The sequence below is a fragment of the Anser brachyrhynchus genome, assembly GCF_964034855.1.
Source record: "Anser brachyrhynchus genome assembly, chromosome: 6".
Taxonomy (NCBI): domain Eukaryota; kingdom Metazoa; phylum Chordata; class Aves; order Anseriformes; family Anatidae; genus Anser; species Anser brachyrhynchus.
Window position 1 is genome coordinate 17,789,073 of NC_137700.1, and position 16,083 is coordinate 17,805,155.

Below are 16,083 nucleotides of genomic sequence, written 5' to 3' on the forward strand. Positions count from 1 at the left end.
GCTGGTCAGCCTGTGGGCTGTTCAGTGCTCTTCACCTCAACGCCTCCCTCCAGGGCTCTTGGTTATCGTACGGTTAACACGGCTGCCTTGCCACCACATACCTGCCAGGCGGCACTTTTGTTACCACCGCCACCTGCTCTCACACAGGGCAACCGAGACCCACGGCGGCTGCGCCGCCTCAGCAGCACGGCTCCCCGCCCCGGAGGGGCTGCAGCAGCCGCCCTGGGGGCTCCCCTCGCAGCGGGGGCTCGGTGCGGGCACCGCTCCCTGACGGGAGGAGAAGGGGCCGGAGGGGGAGCTCGGGGCGCCGCCAGCGGCTGACACCCTCCCGCCGCCGGACTCCCGTCACAGAGTGCGGCCGCTGAGGCGCTTGCGGCCGCCCTCGCCCGGCGCGGCGCCTCCCCCGCCTTCCCCCGTCTCGCGCGCTGTCGCGAGATGTCGGCCGGCGAGGCGGCGGCGGCGCCGCGCTGACGGGCGGCGGGGCGGGGCCGGGGCCGGGGGCGGAGCGGCGCCGGCGGCCGGGCAGGGCCGGGCCGGGCAGGGCCGGGCGGTGGGGGCCGGCGGCACCGGGAGCGGCGATCAGGCCGCCTCCGCGCCCATGTGCCCGCAGCCCCCGCCGTCCATGGAAGTGATGGAGGGGCCCCTCAACCTGGTGAGTGCTGGGCGGGGAGCGGGGCCCGCCCGCAGCCCCTGCTCCGGGAACGGCACCGGGCCCGGCCTGGCTGCGGGGCCCGGCTGCAGCGGGCCGGGAGGGGGGGGAGGCCGGGCAGGGGACGCGGGCCCGCGGCGGGCGGCTCTGAGGCGCTGGAGAGGCTGCCGGGGTGCGCTCTGGGGAGGGGAAGCGCCCCGCCGTCCTCAAGTCAGCATAACTCTGCCCGGGCTGAGCCCCTGGGGCGCCCCGGCGGAACGGAACCCCCTCAGGGACCCTTTCGCCAAAAACAACCGGGCCGTGAGCAGCCCGAGCTGCCGGCCGCTGCCCCGTGACCGGCACCCGGCGGTCAGTCGGTGCCCGGCTGCCTTGCGTGTCTCACCCAAGGTCGTGTGCTGGCCGCGCCTCGGGCGCAGCGGTGCTCGCAGAGCTCCCCAGCAGCTGCCCTGGTCCCCAGCCCCGGGCAGCACCCAGCAGCACGGCTGTGCCGCCCTCGGGAGCGGCTGCCGGCCCGGGGGGGTTAGTCACGGCCGTGCTCGCCGTGGGGATCTGCAGCAGTCCTGTTTTTAAATCAACGTCTATTTGCGCCAGCCTGCCAGCAGCCCTGCCAGACCCTTCACTGCCCCAGACGGAGCCAGCCAGGTATTTGTGGTTGCTCCCTAGTTTCAGAAAGTCTTGGAAAATGGGCATTGTAGACCACCTGTGGAGGTAGGACTAGCAGCATGGCAGGAAGGTGGTCTTGTTCAGAGCTGAACTGAAGGTGTGGAGCCATGACAGTGTCTGTATCATGCTGTCTCAGACTTCTTACTCTCTGTAACAGAAAAATGCCCGAAACAAGGAGCAGCAGGAAGGAGATAGTTCTTGTAACAGCAATGTGAAACGTATAAAGTCAGGCAAACTTGCAGTACAGTGATGCAGGAAGAAGGAACTACTGCTGTTCGTAGACATTTTAGAAAACCTTTTAGAAGTAGATCTGGTGTATGGGCTTTTAAGGAGAAAATGGTAACAGATATTTACTAGGAAGTGTCTGTAAGCAGCAGCTTTGTGGCAGTGCAGATATCACCAATTAGCAGGGTTTCTTACTGAGACCATGCACTAGGGATTATGAATGACAAGAGTATGACTAAAGCTTGGCTTCTGCCCGAAAAGATGATGCTTTGACCACAACAGTAGAGTGCAATTACCACACCTGTCTAGCACCAGGCTAAAAATAAGATCAAGACACTTTGACATAACGGATGATACAGGAAAAGGTTGCTTTATATAGTCCTATACAGAAAGCTACAAAGTTGTCAGCACGTATGTCCCTACTCCATTTTAAGAAGTGTCCTGAAACACTCAAACTTTTCCTGAAACTGCTACAGAATGCAGTCATGGATCTTCTTATGTGGAAAAACTCGCTGTCTTCAGGCTGTATCAAGTAACTTATTTTTCCCCAAGCTCTTCTATTCACCATCCCTCTCTGCAGATGAATTTCATATTTGTAACAACATTCAGGGGAGGTGCCAATTCTCCAGTGTAAGAATATTCATTTTAGTTACTGATAATGTTCAATGTCATGTACTTCTCTTGCTTCTCCTCAAAATCTCTTCTAGCTCACGTGGATCAGAAGAGCATAACTTTTTCCAGAGATGCCAAACCATTTGGACAGGAGAGAGGAAAAAAATCCTAAGCTATTAACTGGTTTAGTCTACACTAACAGTTAGGCTTATTTATCTGATAACAATGACTCTTGTCTTAAGTACAAGATATTTTCCTACTTTCAGTGCATTGGTGGTTGCTAATTTTAGTGAAATGGCTTTTTCTAGAGTTAAAAATTTTCATTAGAACTTGCTATAATTCTTGGATGCTGCTCACTTTGTCCTTTGAAGCTCGCATCTGGTCTTAGATACTTAGAAGCAGGGGTACTGTCCCGATTTTTCTAGGGATCTGAACTGACAAGAAATCCCTAGTAGTTTCGCAGTGTCTTAATGTCTCCATTTCTGTCAACATGTAGCACACCCACTGCACTTATGTTAGTGACTTTCAGTTACGTATTTCACTATTTGCTTAGCTTTCCTAATTACAGGTGGCATGCCATACCTCATCTATTCTGCTGACTTCGGTTACATTATCTATATTTCAGAGAATAGAAATCTAACGTATTTGGATTAAAGTATCTGGCCTTGATTAAAGCCTTAAGATGTTTCTTTTTCTTAAGTTTAATTAGATTTTTGTTTCCATAATTTGCTGATTTCCTTCTGTAGGTGGCACTTGACAAACACTGATTTGCTTTCCAGAGTTTTTTAACGTCTATGACTTAACAATGTTTGTTTTATTTAACTGAGTTTTGATAGATGAACCTCAAGTCTAATGACTTCAGTGAGAAATGTACCTGTCTTCTTAGAGTTTGGACTTCAGTTCACAGACTTAACTTATTTTTATGGTTTGCCATTGCTGCATGCTTAACAGATAATTATGCAGTCTAACCCCATCTTTCCTTCTCTTAACCTTTCCAGGGCTTGTGCTACAGTACTAACTGCCAATTTGATTTTCCACTGAGTTGTCCTCAAGGTATCCATTGTATCCAGTGATACTTCATTTAGGAATAAATTGAGACAACTCTTCCCAAGTCTGTTGTGATCCCAGTTATTAGCGCCGTAGGAAAGTGTTTTGGGGAAGCTTTGATACCCGATCATTTATTTGGGCTCTTCCTCTTGCCCTCTTCCTTCCTTCCTTCTCCTGCCCGCCTCCTGCCTCCACAGTGTGCTGTGTGCTTTGCACACAAATGTCATCTAACTGCAAAAGAACGGGTTAAAGCCCTGATCCTTTTGCTAAGAAGGAAGCCAGTTCCTCAGCCCTGCAAGTACAGTATTTAGGTTACACCATGGAACTTCACACTGCTATGGGCTAAGTGCAGTCCCTGCACCTGCAGGCAATCATATAGTGGTTATCTAGTCCAGCTGAACACTTGTTTTCAGTGCTGTAAACTAAGGCATGTCAGCATTCCTTAACAAATTTAAAAACTTTTACAGAAGAAAAAAAATGAAGATAAGTCTCACAAGAGAAGAGGCCCTGTAGAAGCTCTTACCTTCATCTTTTATGTGCTGCCTACTGTAGGGGCAGTTCCTTCTGCCATCTGGTTTAGGCAAAGAATTCCGGTTTCAAACCCAGTGACTATTTTAGCCTTAGGTATAGGAGAAAAAGGGGTCAGCCAAACACCTTTGAAGAATTTTCCATACTTCAGAATCATAACAGCACACAGGTGACCACCAGAAGCTTGAAAGTAACACAGTAAAAACATGAGGCAAATATTAACAACCTCAAGAAGTTAAAAAGGAAACTTGTTCATTGAATGGAGTCCAGCATCCAGAACCTCATAACTCCGTGGACTTTAATACCTCTGTGTAGGTATTCAGCTTTCCTGTAGGACACGTGCTAAGGAGCCATACCACATCTATCTACCTTGTATTTCTCCTACAAGATCACAGCATTTCGTATGGCATATAGTAAGATACAGTTTGAGATGTGGTGAATACTATTTTCTGTAAGTTTCTTGAAGTATAAGGGTAGCTGGAAAAGCTGTTTTGCTGAAAACTAGAAAGCACAGACTGGTGGCTGGAGTGAAAATAATACAACAATGTATGTACTGCCAGACTCATATGTAATGAAAGTTTTTAAACATTAATGCTGTGAGACATTGGTAGCAATTATTCCAGTGCAAGCCAGTCAATGGTCTACATTAACAAATGGTTTGTAACTGAAGCGAATACCACATCCAGATGAGGGTAAAATAGCAGGCAGAATATGGCATATGGAATGGGCGGGGGGGGGGGGGGGGGGAGAAGAAGGCATCTCTGAAAGTTTATCAGAGACCAAAGAATTGAGACCACGTGGACCAATGTGTTTGAGATTTAATGCCACTCTGTACCTCTGTTGTTTTGGCTGGGGGGAACAAAAAAAAAAGTCATGTTCATCTATAGAAACATGCACTGAATCCTGTTTTTTGTTGATTTTTATTTTTTAAATAAAGCATAACCTGAAAACTGCTATGCTTGCTCTTTCAATGTAAAATGAAAGAGAGAAAGGCATATACACTCAATTCTGAACTCAGACTAGAGGAAACAAGCTTTTAGGTAGTGAAAGTGGAAGAGTCTCATATAGACATGCCTAGCAAAGTCTGTTTTTACCATGGTAATAGCAGCATTGTCTTGGCTTTCCCTTTATACGTGATACATATGTGGGTATCTTTTCAGTGAAGGGAAATGTAAGGTGTGAACCACAGAAGCAGCAGCACATCTGAGGAAAGTGAGTGGAGGTACTGAGGTGATGCCGGGGATGCTCAGCTGCACACCCTGCTCACTACTAGCCTGCCTGGCTCAGCAACGTGGTATTCAGGTCATTCAACGTTGCGTTCATGTCATTACTCCTCAAGCACAACACGAGCCTGTTCTGCGTAGCAGGTCTAACACCTTGCAGGAGCTCCCAGTCAGGAACATAACTGACTAAGCTACAGGTGGCTGACAGAAGGAAGCATCATTTCCTCCCTGCTCTCCGTGCTGTTTGGGTAGCTACCAGCAGTTCCTTTCTGCTGTGTCACACTGGCATCACAGGCAGGGTACATGTGTATCACTGAGCCACGCGGTTCAGCTCTGAGTAAGCGCGCTTAACACGAGTCTGAAAGGCCAAAATGAAGCAGTCTGCCAGAGGCCTGGCGAAGCAGCAGGCTGAAGCCTTTCTGCCCCACCTCTTGGAAGCTGTTGCCCAGAGATGGCCTCTTTACCATTAAACACTTGTGGTGCTGGTTCAGTTGTCCCTAGTGAGGGTAGCTCAGTTGCCGTGTCATCTGAACCATGTAGTTTAGGGCTGTAAGTGTGCAAACAGGAACCCAGATCGCTTTTACTGTCAGGGCAGTGGGACCGTTCTCCTTTAGCTTATAACCTCCAGTTACCAAGACCTGCGTATACCTACTGCAGCACTATCTAGAGGGGAAAAGCATTACAAAAAGCAGCTGGGAGCTGTAGGGATGCGAAACAGCTTTGAAAAACAACTTAAAGTATATAGTGCTTTTATCATATTAAATGGACCAAATGGAAGAGAATGAGGTTGACCTGAGTATTCATTAAGAGAAAGGATACCACAGCTTACTGAAGTTGCAGGTGATCGGGGAAATAACTGCAGCTATGCCTGCATGGGGTTTGGAGACTCCACCTAGCCTGAGCACTGTGTGCAAGCTGGTTTTGTGCCAGATCTCTTAAATGCATTTACATGGTGAGGAACTCAGACTAACCTATTTTATTTTAGATTTGGGATAGGTTGGGAACACACGCACAGTCAGTTAGGGCTATTCAGTGAATTAACGTTGGTTGGCGAAATGACAATAAGTTGGTTGTTTGTCTGCCCATATATTTAAATTCTAATACTACTGCTTACAATAGAGTTGAACTCCAACATCTTTACAGTTCAATAAAAAGTGACTGAGGAGTCTGTTAATATTGAGAGTACATTCTCATGAGTTTCACATACTTATTTTGCTCTATAGTCACAGTAACTTGTAATTTACAGTTGAGTCACTGTTCTGTCAACCTTGCTAAATACAGGCTTTAAAATACAAAATTGAGCTAGCATGTGGCTAGTGGTATTGGTTGAGCAGCCACAATGGGTTGTGCCATTGTTTGTTTCTCCTTTAGTCAACTCTGTCTTTCTCCAAAGCATACGAGGAGTATTTTTAAGGGGGCTTGCTTCTGTTGATAAAGCTACATGTTGCCCTTTCTTTAGGTTTAGTGGCAAATATATTCCCATTGTTTAGCATAAGTTATAGGACAAGATTTTTAAAGTTATTCTTGCTTTTAGTGTAACTGCCTGGAAATACAAGCATTTTCTGACTTGTTTGTGTGTGTGTATTGAGGAGTGGAATGGAATAAAGAGAGAACACTAGTATAAAACTTGACCTGACTGGTCCAAGAATAAACTATAGCCATCTACTAAAAAAAAAAATAATAATAATAGAAGAAGCATGATAAACACTTCCAAGTTCACTGGTTCCAGGTGAAAATGGGTTTGAAAGACACTTGTGTGTGCGTGGAGGAAGCGATGAGGCACTACTTCATCCCACCCTTCGTGGTCTGCTGCTGTGCAGTTCTACACAGAAGATATTCAGCACACTGGTACAATACTGAAGCAATGATGAGGTGCATTTTCTTATTCTTCCTTTCCCCTAAATACATTCTTAGGAAGACAGCCCTGTATCCTTAAGGAAACAAACCACTGGACAGATCGCCCATCTCTCAGAAAAATACCTTTGTTATTGCTTTCAGCATTAAGCGAGCATAGGTATTGATCCTTTCTGGCAAAGATGACTAGTATCCACAGTTCATAGCATAGAATAGATGGTATTAGTGGCAAACTTTGGTTGCAACTTGAAACATTTACAGACTGTTATACTGCAGATAACTTTCTTTGCAGTCCAATTTGCTCACACCCCTTTACTTTAGTAGCTGGGTTTTCCTGCCTTTGTAACTTCATAGTAAGTAAACCACTGTAACCTGCAATTCATAATCGTATTATAATATATTAGTTGCTAAATAGTCCCTTAAAATTAAGGGAGAAGGCTGCAAGGTTAACAGTTTATGCAAGACTTTGTCCAGTGCAGAACAGTTCCCCTTCTGAGAACAAAGGACAACAAAACACACACAATACTGTTTCAACTACATGGGGACTGTTGCGAATTACTGCTCTAAGGAGAGGGTGGTGGACTTCCCTATTTGAAAGCCAGCAGCACTACCTCTACCCTTTAGAAGTACTGCAGGATGGAGCATGCTTTTCCACTGTTACCCTCAGCTCTGTAAGAGCTAGCAATCGACTGGAATCACACGGGAAAGGCAGCCTCCTTCTGCACCCTCAGCCTAAGCTGGGATCCTATGGCGGTAATCCTTTAAGTCATAGTGGTTCATCTTCCTTAGAAAGAAAGTTACTGCATTTGTTTCTTTTTGAAGTTTGAGAGTAGTACAAAATCTGGCAAGCGGGCCTTGTGACTTTGTTTCACATGGCCTGCAGGTGCATCATTGTCTAGTTTATATTGGAAAGAAGTATTAATTTTAAGGCTGCTAAGGAAAGCTTTAAGCAAAGAAATACCTATACTGCTGCTTTAGAGTGGGATTTGATTATTTTTTGATTCTGTTGCTCAGAGGTTACCTAGGCAGTGGTTTGGGTTAGTTGGGTGGAGAATCAAAGGGGAGCACTGCTCTGGAACATCAGCACTGACTTACAAACGTCCCTCAGCATCTCAGCTACAGCTGGGAAGCGAGGAAAGCTGTCTGCCTTACCTGCTTCTGCAGTTCATCCAGGGGGCTTGAAGTGACTAAGTACGGCACACACCGATCCCTTCAGAAGCAAATACTTTGGAGTAACTCGAGGAAGCTTTTTAGCTTGGTCATCTGTCATTCACACCTGTTTCCTGTTAGGAGAGTCAAGTTGTTACACCTGTCCATTTGCCTACTGGGAATTCCTGCTCGTCTGGATGGGGAGGGACATCTGGAAGTAGTTGCTGAACTGCTTCCCCCCTCCAAATCCATAGCTTGTTAAGAAATTATAATTATTCTTACACCACATCCTACATATATTTCCAACACTGCAACTGGGAGAGGAAGGAGAAATCAGATACGTAAACCCACTGCGGTTGTGCAGCGGCTGTTTCTGCAGTCATCACAGCAGCAGTACCAACATCAAAGCAGTCCTGTTGAATCTGTTAAGGGCCAGCAGAGCAGCTTCAGTATCATTGGTGTAAACACCTTCCTTTAGCATGACATCAGGCTGGGGAGAGACTCGAGAGTCGTTTTTCCCACTGTATGATACAGGGCCCATTCTTCCATTGCCAGTTTTATAACGGGATACAGACCACTGAGTTCAAAATAGCTTTGCTAACAATGGTTGGATGCTGTGTATAAGTGTAACTGAGTGCTAAGAATAAACCAGCAGACTAGACAAGATGTAGAAGCTTACCCATGATATGTGGCTTATTAAGCAAGTGCTTCTGTTGCAGATTCATCACTTGCTGCTAGGAAACAGCACCACAACTTTCTTCAGACTGCTGCTTTTGAATGTTCTGCCATGAAAATGGGAGAAATTCCTTGGTCCTTGCACAATCAACTAACTGGAACAAGCATTCGCAAGGTGGAATAACTAACAAATTTTTCCTTGTCAAGCTGGCAGGAAAACATACAAAATGAGGAATTTCTTTCCCCGTGACTGGCTGAGAACACCTAGCTTTCTTACAGGAGGCTGCGCTGAATCACTGGATTTCCTCTGATCCTGTTCCTAATGGGGAAGGCTGGTGGATGGGGGAAGGCAGCAGGATGAGATGTCCTGACATCTAGATATTTTGATGTAACAGCAAGAAAAGTATTTTGACCTCGCAGTCAAAGAATCCTCTTTTCTTTTTGCTAGCACCTCTGATCTGTGTGGTTTTTTTTTCCAAATTGTTTATTCATGGTCTAGCCCAGCTTCTTCAGACTCCCTTGAACTTCACTGGGAGTTAACTGAAAATGGAAATAATTTAATTGCCACACCAAATAACAACTCACTGTCCTCAAATGATCTGCACGTGCTTAAGTGATTTGAATATGACCATTCCCCAATTGTTTAAAACATATGAAAATAACCTTTGAAAACAATCCATTTTTGTATGTGGAAACTAACAAATAGAACCAGTCCCTTGGCTTTTTGACTTGCTTTCTTCATTCTTTTGTCTCTAGCTGTTTCCTTTTGCCCTTTCTTTTAGACCCACCTGTGCAGTTTGCAGAAGAAGCTGTACCAATATCAATTTATTGAAAAAATTGTTTTGCAAGGAACTAGCTCAGGTGTTTTTATGTGCATGACATAGCTAATTTGTAACTGAATGACCTGCCATGAGTAACCGAGGAGCTGGCTCTATATGAGCTGTTACTCATTTGTTCTTACCCAGGGGAAATAAGCTTCTCTTTCTGGCATATGTCATTTGTAGGAGTCCATAGAAAACAACCATAAAATAGATGATTTTCCAATAGAAAAACACTTCATCTGCTGAGATTATTTAACCTCAGGGCAGAGGAAATAAAGAATGCTGGCAGTGCTATGAGGATTGAATGAAGATGAGGAAGAGGAGTATGACTGAAGTATTTGTTGTGGAGAATCAAGGAGGTTTTTGGTGTTTTTTTAAATACTCACCATATTAGCATAGAAAATCAGTTTTAGAAAAGCTGAATGTCTAAATGCAGTGATATAGCTGCTAGGGATTGCTTAAGAACAGTTGTTTCCCAAAAGAGGGTTTTCTGCAGAAGTCATTCTCTTCTGTGGTGTCAGAGCTGCTAAAATTCTGGTAGAAAATTGAACTTACTGTAACAATTTGGGTGTTAAGTCAATTTGGAGGACAAAAGTGACAAAGAAATGGATCTGCATTTTGGAACTTTTTTAAAATGGTTATTAGTACAAGTATCATGTTAGACTTGATAGAATCACGTCACTGTCTTGTTTGGATTATCTTACATTTGACGTTTCTACCAAAATTGCAGGAGCAGAGAAAAGTGTAATTCCTGTTAGGAACCAGTTGTTCTCACTTTTTGGGACAGGGACAAATGCTGTCATTTTTATATTGCTCCTGGAACGTGCTTCAAGGGAGTCAGTGATTTACATGCACCAAACGTCTAAAGCCTGATGTGATTTATGCCTTTGGGTGAAAAGAGGAAATAGAGAATTTCTACTGGGCAGAGATGGAATTAGAGAGGCGGACTGCAGGCCTTCAGTTCTGTTACCCCTACAAGTTTCCTCAGTATGGATTTGGTAAAGGCTGTCTTGAGAGACTACAGTCTTTTAAGATGTAGAATCAGACAAACACTTCGGTTTCTTAACTGTCTCATGTTGTTTCACAGAGCTGGTGCCTGGTACTTAACATCTATTTTCTTCAAACTCAGCATGGAGTGAAGCAGCCGTGCATCCCGTGCGTTACTGACGGTTGTGCCAGCTGAGTGCTTGTAGCCGTTCATATCACAAAGCTTCTCCTGGAGAAAGGGCCACAAAGTTCCTATCTTACAGTAACGACAAAAAGATGTGCTTTCATGAATGCTGCAGTGCTCATTATGCAATATTCTTTCTCACTAAGCATATGCAAATACTTGCACCAATTGCTTGCTTTCAGCAACACTAGTCTACCCTAGTGGTTTGCATTAGTAGCTTACAAATGCCGGTATAGACTTAACTGTTGTACAGCAAGGACGTGACTTCGATACCTTCAGCTATGGCTGTACTGATTCCATTAATTGATGTAAGCTGCAAACAACCAAGGTCTTTTGTACTTTCTTCAACTGAGAAGCAAAGCTTGCTGGGGATGGGACATCAGAAAATGGCAAACCAGGGATAAGCTGTAACATTTCATTTTCCAGCTCTGTAGTTCAAACATCTTGCATTCTGCTGCCTAAATTGGTCCTAAACACTTTCAGCTTTTTGTAGTTTCTGTGGCCTCTTGGTCTTTTTACACAGCTACAGTGAACAGTTGCCTATGAAGGAGAGGATATACTTTTGGAGGAGAGCTTCAAAAGGCTTTTATTGTGTACACACTGTCTTTGCTGCATTAACAAACTCCAGTTCCTACCTGTACAGTACAGACCCTTGTAAGGCAGTATTAAAAAAAGAAACCAAATAATACATTTCAGAAGGGACTGGGAGATCTGAGCGTAAAGGCCTGAGAACTGGAATCAGTATAAGACTTAGATATACCAATTACTTCAAAAACAGATCTAACTATTTGTTGGTTAACCCTCATTGATGTAACACTCTTTTTAATTTTAAGGCTCACCAGCAGAGCAGAAAAGCAGACCGCTTGTTGGCAGCAGGGAAATATGAAGAAGCAATTTCTTGTCACAAAAAAGCTGCTGGTGAGTAGATATTTCTCACATTCCAGTTTTTAAAATCAGTTTCCAGATTTGCATGTTTCATGGGAGCATCTCGTTACTTGCAAAATATTATTTTTATTCTTCGCTTGTGAATTTGTTTTTCAGTCCAGATCAACGATCTTTTTAGAAACATTTTCTCAAATATGACCAGCTGAAGTCAGACATTTCCAAAGTTGATTTTTCTGGGGGTGGTTATCACTGCTAAGGCAGTTCTTGATTCAAGTCGAAGCCAACACCTTGTGTCGTGTACAAAGTGCAGTTGGGGACCTACTGTAAGCTGGTTTTGCTTTACACTTCCTTTTTCCTTCACTTCTTTCATGGCTGAAGTAATGTGCTTTCTATTGATAAAGAAAATACGCAAACTTTTTATGACAAAAGTTTATTTACTTCCCCTTCCTAATATGTAAGTCAAGACAGCTAATAGCAAGTAATGAGCTCGGCTTCCCTAGAAGTTGAGCAGGACAGCAGAGCACATCACAGGCCTTGATGCGGTGACTGACAGCGTCTCCGAAGTGAGACTTTGTGCAGCTACCTGTTCATTTAACTAGTCATGCTTAATTATTTGTGGTGGAGTCCCTCAGCTGGCTGACAGTGTGGCAACTGCTTGGCAGAAGAAGAAAGAGGAAATCTTAACTGGTGCAATAAGTAGGACTTTTCCAGTGACAGGGCTTGTGTGTAGAAAAAATAAGTGGCTACTCTGAAGATCGTAGCCTAGATACCAGGCATTCTTGCTTTCCATTCATAAATACTAGAAAACCCCATAGAATGAGAAACTGAAAATTGGTATTTATGAGTAGGAAGAGCAATGAGGGATAGCACATATCCTGATATGCAGACTTTTCTTTTTGGTTTCCTTCACTTCCTATACCAAAGCAAAACCAAATAAGGTATTGAATGTTTCTTGTTTTTCTTCAGTTGATGATTCTGTGTCATTATCTTACAACCCGAATTTGGTTAAGAATTTCTTATGTCTTGTCATTTTCAGCACTAGTAAGATACGGTCAAAGTCCGAAGTGCTGCTCTGCCTCTAAGCCAGCACATTTTTTGGTCTGAAGGGGAAGTTAACGAAAGAAATGGGGAACTACAGACTGTACCTCCTAATCAAGAACATAATTAAAGCATGACTTAATAACACAGGTGCATCACGAGAGAGAGGATTTTACTTACCACATTTTGTTTTAAAATGCATGTATGTTAAGAGTCCAGTCCTTGTCTGTGTTTCTTCCCTTCGTGGGAAAAGTTGTTGTTCTGCGACTTTCTGGAAATGGCTGCCATGATACTAAGCTCCTGTCCTTCTCTGAAAAACAAATTGTTAGCAATCTCAGCCAACAGGATGCCATGGCAAGGGTGTAGCATAGACTACATGATCTTACAGTAAATTTTTTTCTGATTTTTGAGAAACAGCAGGTGTTTCCAGCCTCTGTAGTTTGGTAAATACTTTGCATTTTGACTACTTCTTTTATGTGGGAATTCAGAATATGAACAGCCTGAAGCCTTTTCTTAACTTTTAAGGAAACATTCATGTCTTATAACCTTGCCTAACACATTTATCAATTTTCTCTTTTGCAGCATACCTTACAGAAGCTATGAAGCTGACCCAGTCAGAGCAGGTGAGACCCAAGTGCAGTGGACACCAGAACTCTGTTGTGTATCTGTGTTATATCGTGCCCTCACTGATCGTATCCCTCTAGTACTCCATATTGTTTTCTGAGATCCACAGCAACTACACTGGGAGGTTTGGAAGTGCAGAGATGCTAGTCTTCCTTGAGAGTTTTTGCAAGTTTATGTGGAGCAGGGATAGGAGAGCTACTAACCCATCCAGGGGTTCCCTGGCAATGGTTTCTAGCCTGTAAGGTGCCTTCAAGTAGGTGATAAAACTAGTTTCATGGGTAACTTTTGCTCTGAAGCACTTAGGCCATTTTGCTGAGACACAGGAGCTGAGTATTTCATGTACAGTGTGCCAAATGAACCTGTTCTTTCTTGGTGTTGGTTACAGATCAGTTAAACTTCTCGTGCGTCTGCTCAGGGGTATTATCACTGTCTGGCTAGTGATTTACACACCCAAAAAAGACTAAATGTTAACTCCTGAACAATACCAGCAGTTGTATTAAATGTGGGTGATATATCTGAATCTCTTGCATTGCACAAGCAGAGAGCACTTCTGGTTGGATTTACTGTCTGAATAACAAAGGCTCCTCCTCTCCCTGGGGCATGCTATGATGCTGTTTATGTAAATATTTACAGGCATGTAACTTTACTTGCATGAATATTCAGGTGGATTAAGGATCACCAATGAAATTGTTTAATCTTGTTTTTACTCAGGCTCAGCTATCACTGGAATTACAAAGGGATAGTCACATGAAACAGTTACTGCTCATCCAGGAGAGGTGGAAAAGGGCAAAGAGAGAGGAAAAGCTGAAAGCCCAGCAGAACGCTGACAAAGAAGCAGCTGCACACCTTCAGACTTCTTTTAAGCCACCTGCTGAAGAATCTGATGATCAGAATGTCTTGGTTCCTGTTACTCAGAAATACAGCCCTTCCACAGAGAAACATCTACATGATATTCAGGGTGTCTTTGACAGAGACCCGGATACACTATTATTTCTGCTTCAGAAAAAAAATGAGCCAGTGGAAGCGTGTATTGGCAGTAAAGCTCCTAAAGACGACAAAACAATAATAGAAGAGCAGGCAACCAAAATTGCAGATTTGAAACGGCATGTAGAATTTCTTGCAGCTGAAAACGAGAGATTAAGGAGAGAGAATAAGCAGTTAAAAGCAGAAAGAGCTAGACTCCAAAAATCTCCAGTAGAGAAGGAGTTGGATGTAGATGCTGACTTTGTAGAGAAGTCAGAGTTGTGGAGCCTGCAGCAACACTCGGAAACTACTTCTTCAGCTGCAACTTGGCAAAAGTTTGCAACAACTGCGGGGAAGGCAAAGGACATTCCAATACCCAACCTTCCCCCCCTGGACATCCCATCCCCTGAACTCCCTCTGCTGGAACTCTCTGAAGATATACTGAAAGGACTGATGAATAGTTAAAAACCAGGAAATAAGTGCTCAATGTAGTTACCTAAACTAAGAAAAGGGAAAACCACCAGGACAATGATAACCTGAGGGCAGAAACATCTAACACAATCCTACTGTTGGAGAAAAGGCATTAAGCAACTTTGTTACTGTGAAATACACATCATATCTGATCTACTTCATAAAACTTAAAGGTACCATAATCGGTATAAGATGGCAAGCTCTTTAGTCTTTCTCCCAATGTTTCAAACCAAATGACTGCCTGGAGAATGTTTCATGTAACACAATCCTTCAGGGGTTTAAAGTATACTATATGTAATAGTTATCTATAATGCCATAAATGATGGTGCAGAACTTAACTGTTATGGTTGCCAGTTGGCTGCCACTTCATATTGAAAAATGCTTTCTAGCATGAATTTAAACTGTGCATTTCATTATGCATAACTTTGTTAATTCAGATACAGTGCAATTTTTACACCTCCTAGATGGATTTATGTGCCACACTCTATACTCCTGACTAAGTTAACCTCAAATCAGGAGAGATTTAAATTTCCATTCTATGAAGGAACCAACTTATTAGTTCTGTTGATGAGTTTTTTTTTTGGTTATCTGTTTACATAACTAATCAGGGTGCATCAAATCTAGCTATTGGTTTCTGTATAAAGTGACATTGTTTTAAAAAAATCTATACTTAAGGAAAAATACCCTTTTTGTTTTCAGTGATGCATGAATGGAAGTAATTCTAGCTGGCAGTATTTGATTGAACAAGAAATTGTTTACAGCTTAACCTGATTCAAAAAGGATATGAAAATAAAATCCAAGGTGTTTTGACACTAAGTGCATGTTAAATCTGTACAAACAAATTTAGATCTAATGGTGTTAGCACACAACACTCACCTGAAGTTCTGTGTTCAGCCGTCAGCAGATACTGGAAAGCTAGGATAAATTCAGAGGGCCTTGCGTGTACATAAAGTGACTTTGCTAATAGCTTGCTTAAATACCTAGAGAGAGGTGAAGTGTCAGAGGAGGCAGCACCGTGTGCTTGCCCAGAGACAGGCTCCCCTGGGCTGAAGGAATCGTGCTGCGAGAGCTGTGCACACCCATGTGGGCTGTTGGTTTCTGCGCCAGGCGCTGCTGCTCAGCTCCTTCCAGCAGGGCTCCGGCAGTGCCCAGCCCCGGAGCAGCGTCACCCGAACCCAGGCTTTCCTGCCGCAGGGCGTGAGGGTGGCGGCGTGTCCTGGGGGCAGGCGTTAGTTCTAGCTGTTACTGATTAATGGAAGGTGTTGAGTGTTGCAAGCTACCCCATTCCAAGTTATTCTTGAGTGTTACAAGGTAAGCTTGCTCTTTCTAAGGGTACTTTTTTTTTTCCAGAATAGCCTGGAAGTACAGCAAGGACACCTCACTGCTGTGCAAATTCTCCCCATGCCTCTGTATGCCTGGTCTGTCTCCTGTGCTTGCTTGAAGGGAAGTAGGGACTGCAGGCTAGAAAAAGCTATGGAAGCAAAG

General features: G+C 43.9%; 2 protein-coding genes and 1 long non-coding RNA gene across 3 annotated transcripts in view; 1 reads left to right on the forward strand and 2 right to left on the reverse strand.

Moving 5' to 3' along the window:
• LOC308197299 (uncharacterized protein) overlaps window positions 1–410 on the reverse strand; it is a 72,278-nt gene extending 71,868 nt beyond the window's left edge. The window contains exon 1 of the mRNA XM_080597565.1: window positions 102–410. The gene's annotated coding sequence lies outside the window, so the exon portion shown is untranslated. The remainder of the gene's footprint in view (window positions 1–101) is intronic.
• A 75-nt stretch (window positions 411–485) lies between these two features.
• On the forward strand, window positions 486–15,414 carry NRBF2 (nuclear receptor binding factor 2). Its single transcript, XM_080597544.1, has 4 exons — window positions 486–652; window positions 11,451–11,535; window positions 13,123–13,163; window positions 13,876–15,414. The coding sequence occupies exons 1-4, from the start codon at window positions 599–601 to the stop codon at window positions 14,590–14,592; spliced, it is 897 nt and encodes a 298-aa protein (XP_080453670.1). The 5' UTR covers window positions 486–598; the 3' UTR covers window positions 14,593–15,414.
• LOC308197303 lies at window positions 659–16,083 on the reverse strand. The gene is made up of 3 exons (XR_013952787.1): window positions 15,475–16,083; window positions 12,721–12,850; window positions 659–10,662 (listed from the first exon to the last, which is right to left on the reverse strand). It is a non-coding gene; the product is annotated as an uncharacterized lncRNA (long non-coding RNA).

Coding starts and splice junctions, on each gene's coding strand:
- NRBF2 (XM_080597544.1), top strand. CDS start 599: ATGTGCCCGCAGCCCCCGCCGTCCATGGAAGTGATGGAGGGGCCCCTC. Junction 653..11,450: donor TGGAGGGGCCCCTCAACCTG/GTGAGTGCTGGG, acceptor TTTAATTTTAAG/GCTCACCAGCAGAGCAGAAA. Junction 13,164..13,875: donor AGCTGACCCAGTCAGAGCAG/GTGAGACCCAAG, acceptor GTTTTTACTCAG/GCTCAGCTATCACTGGAATT.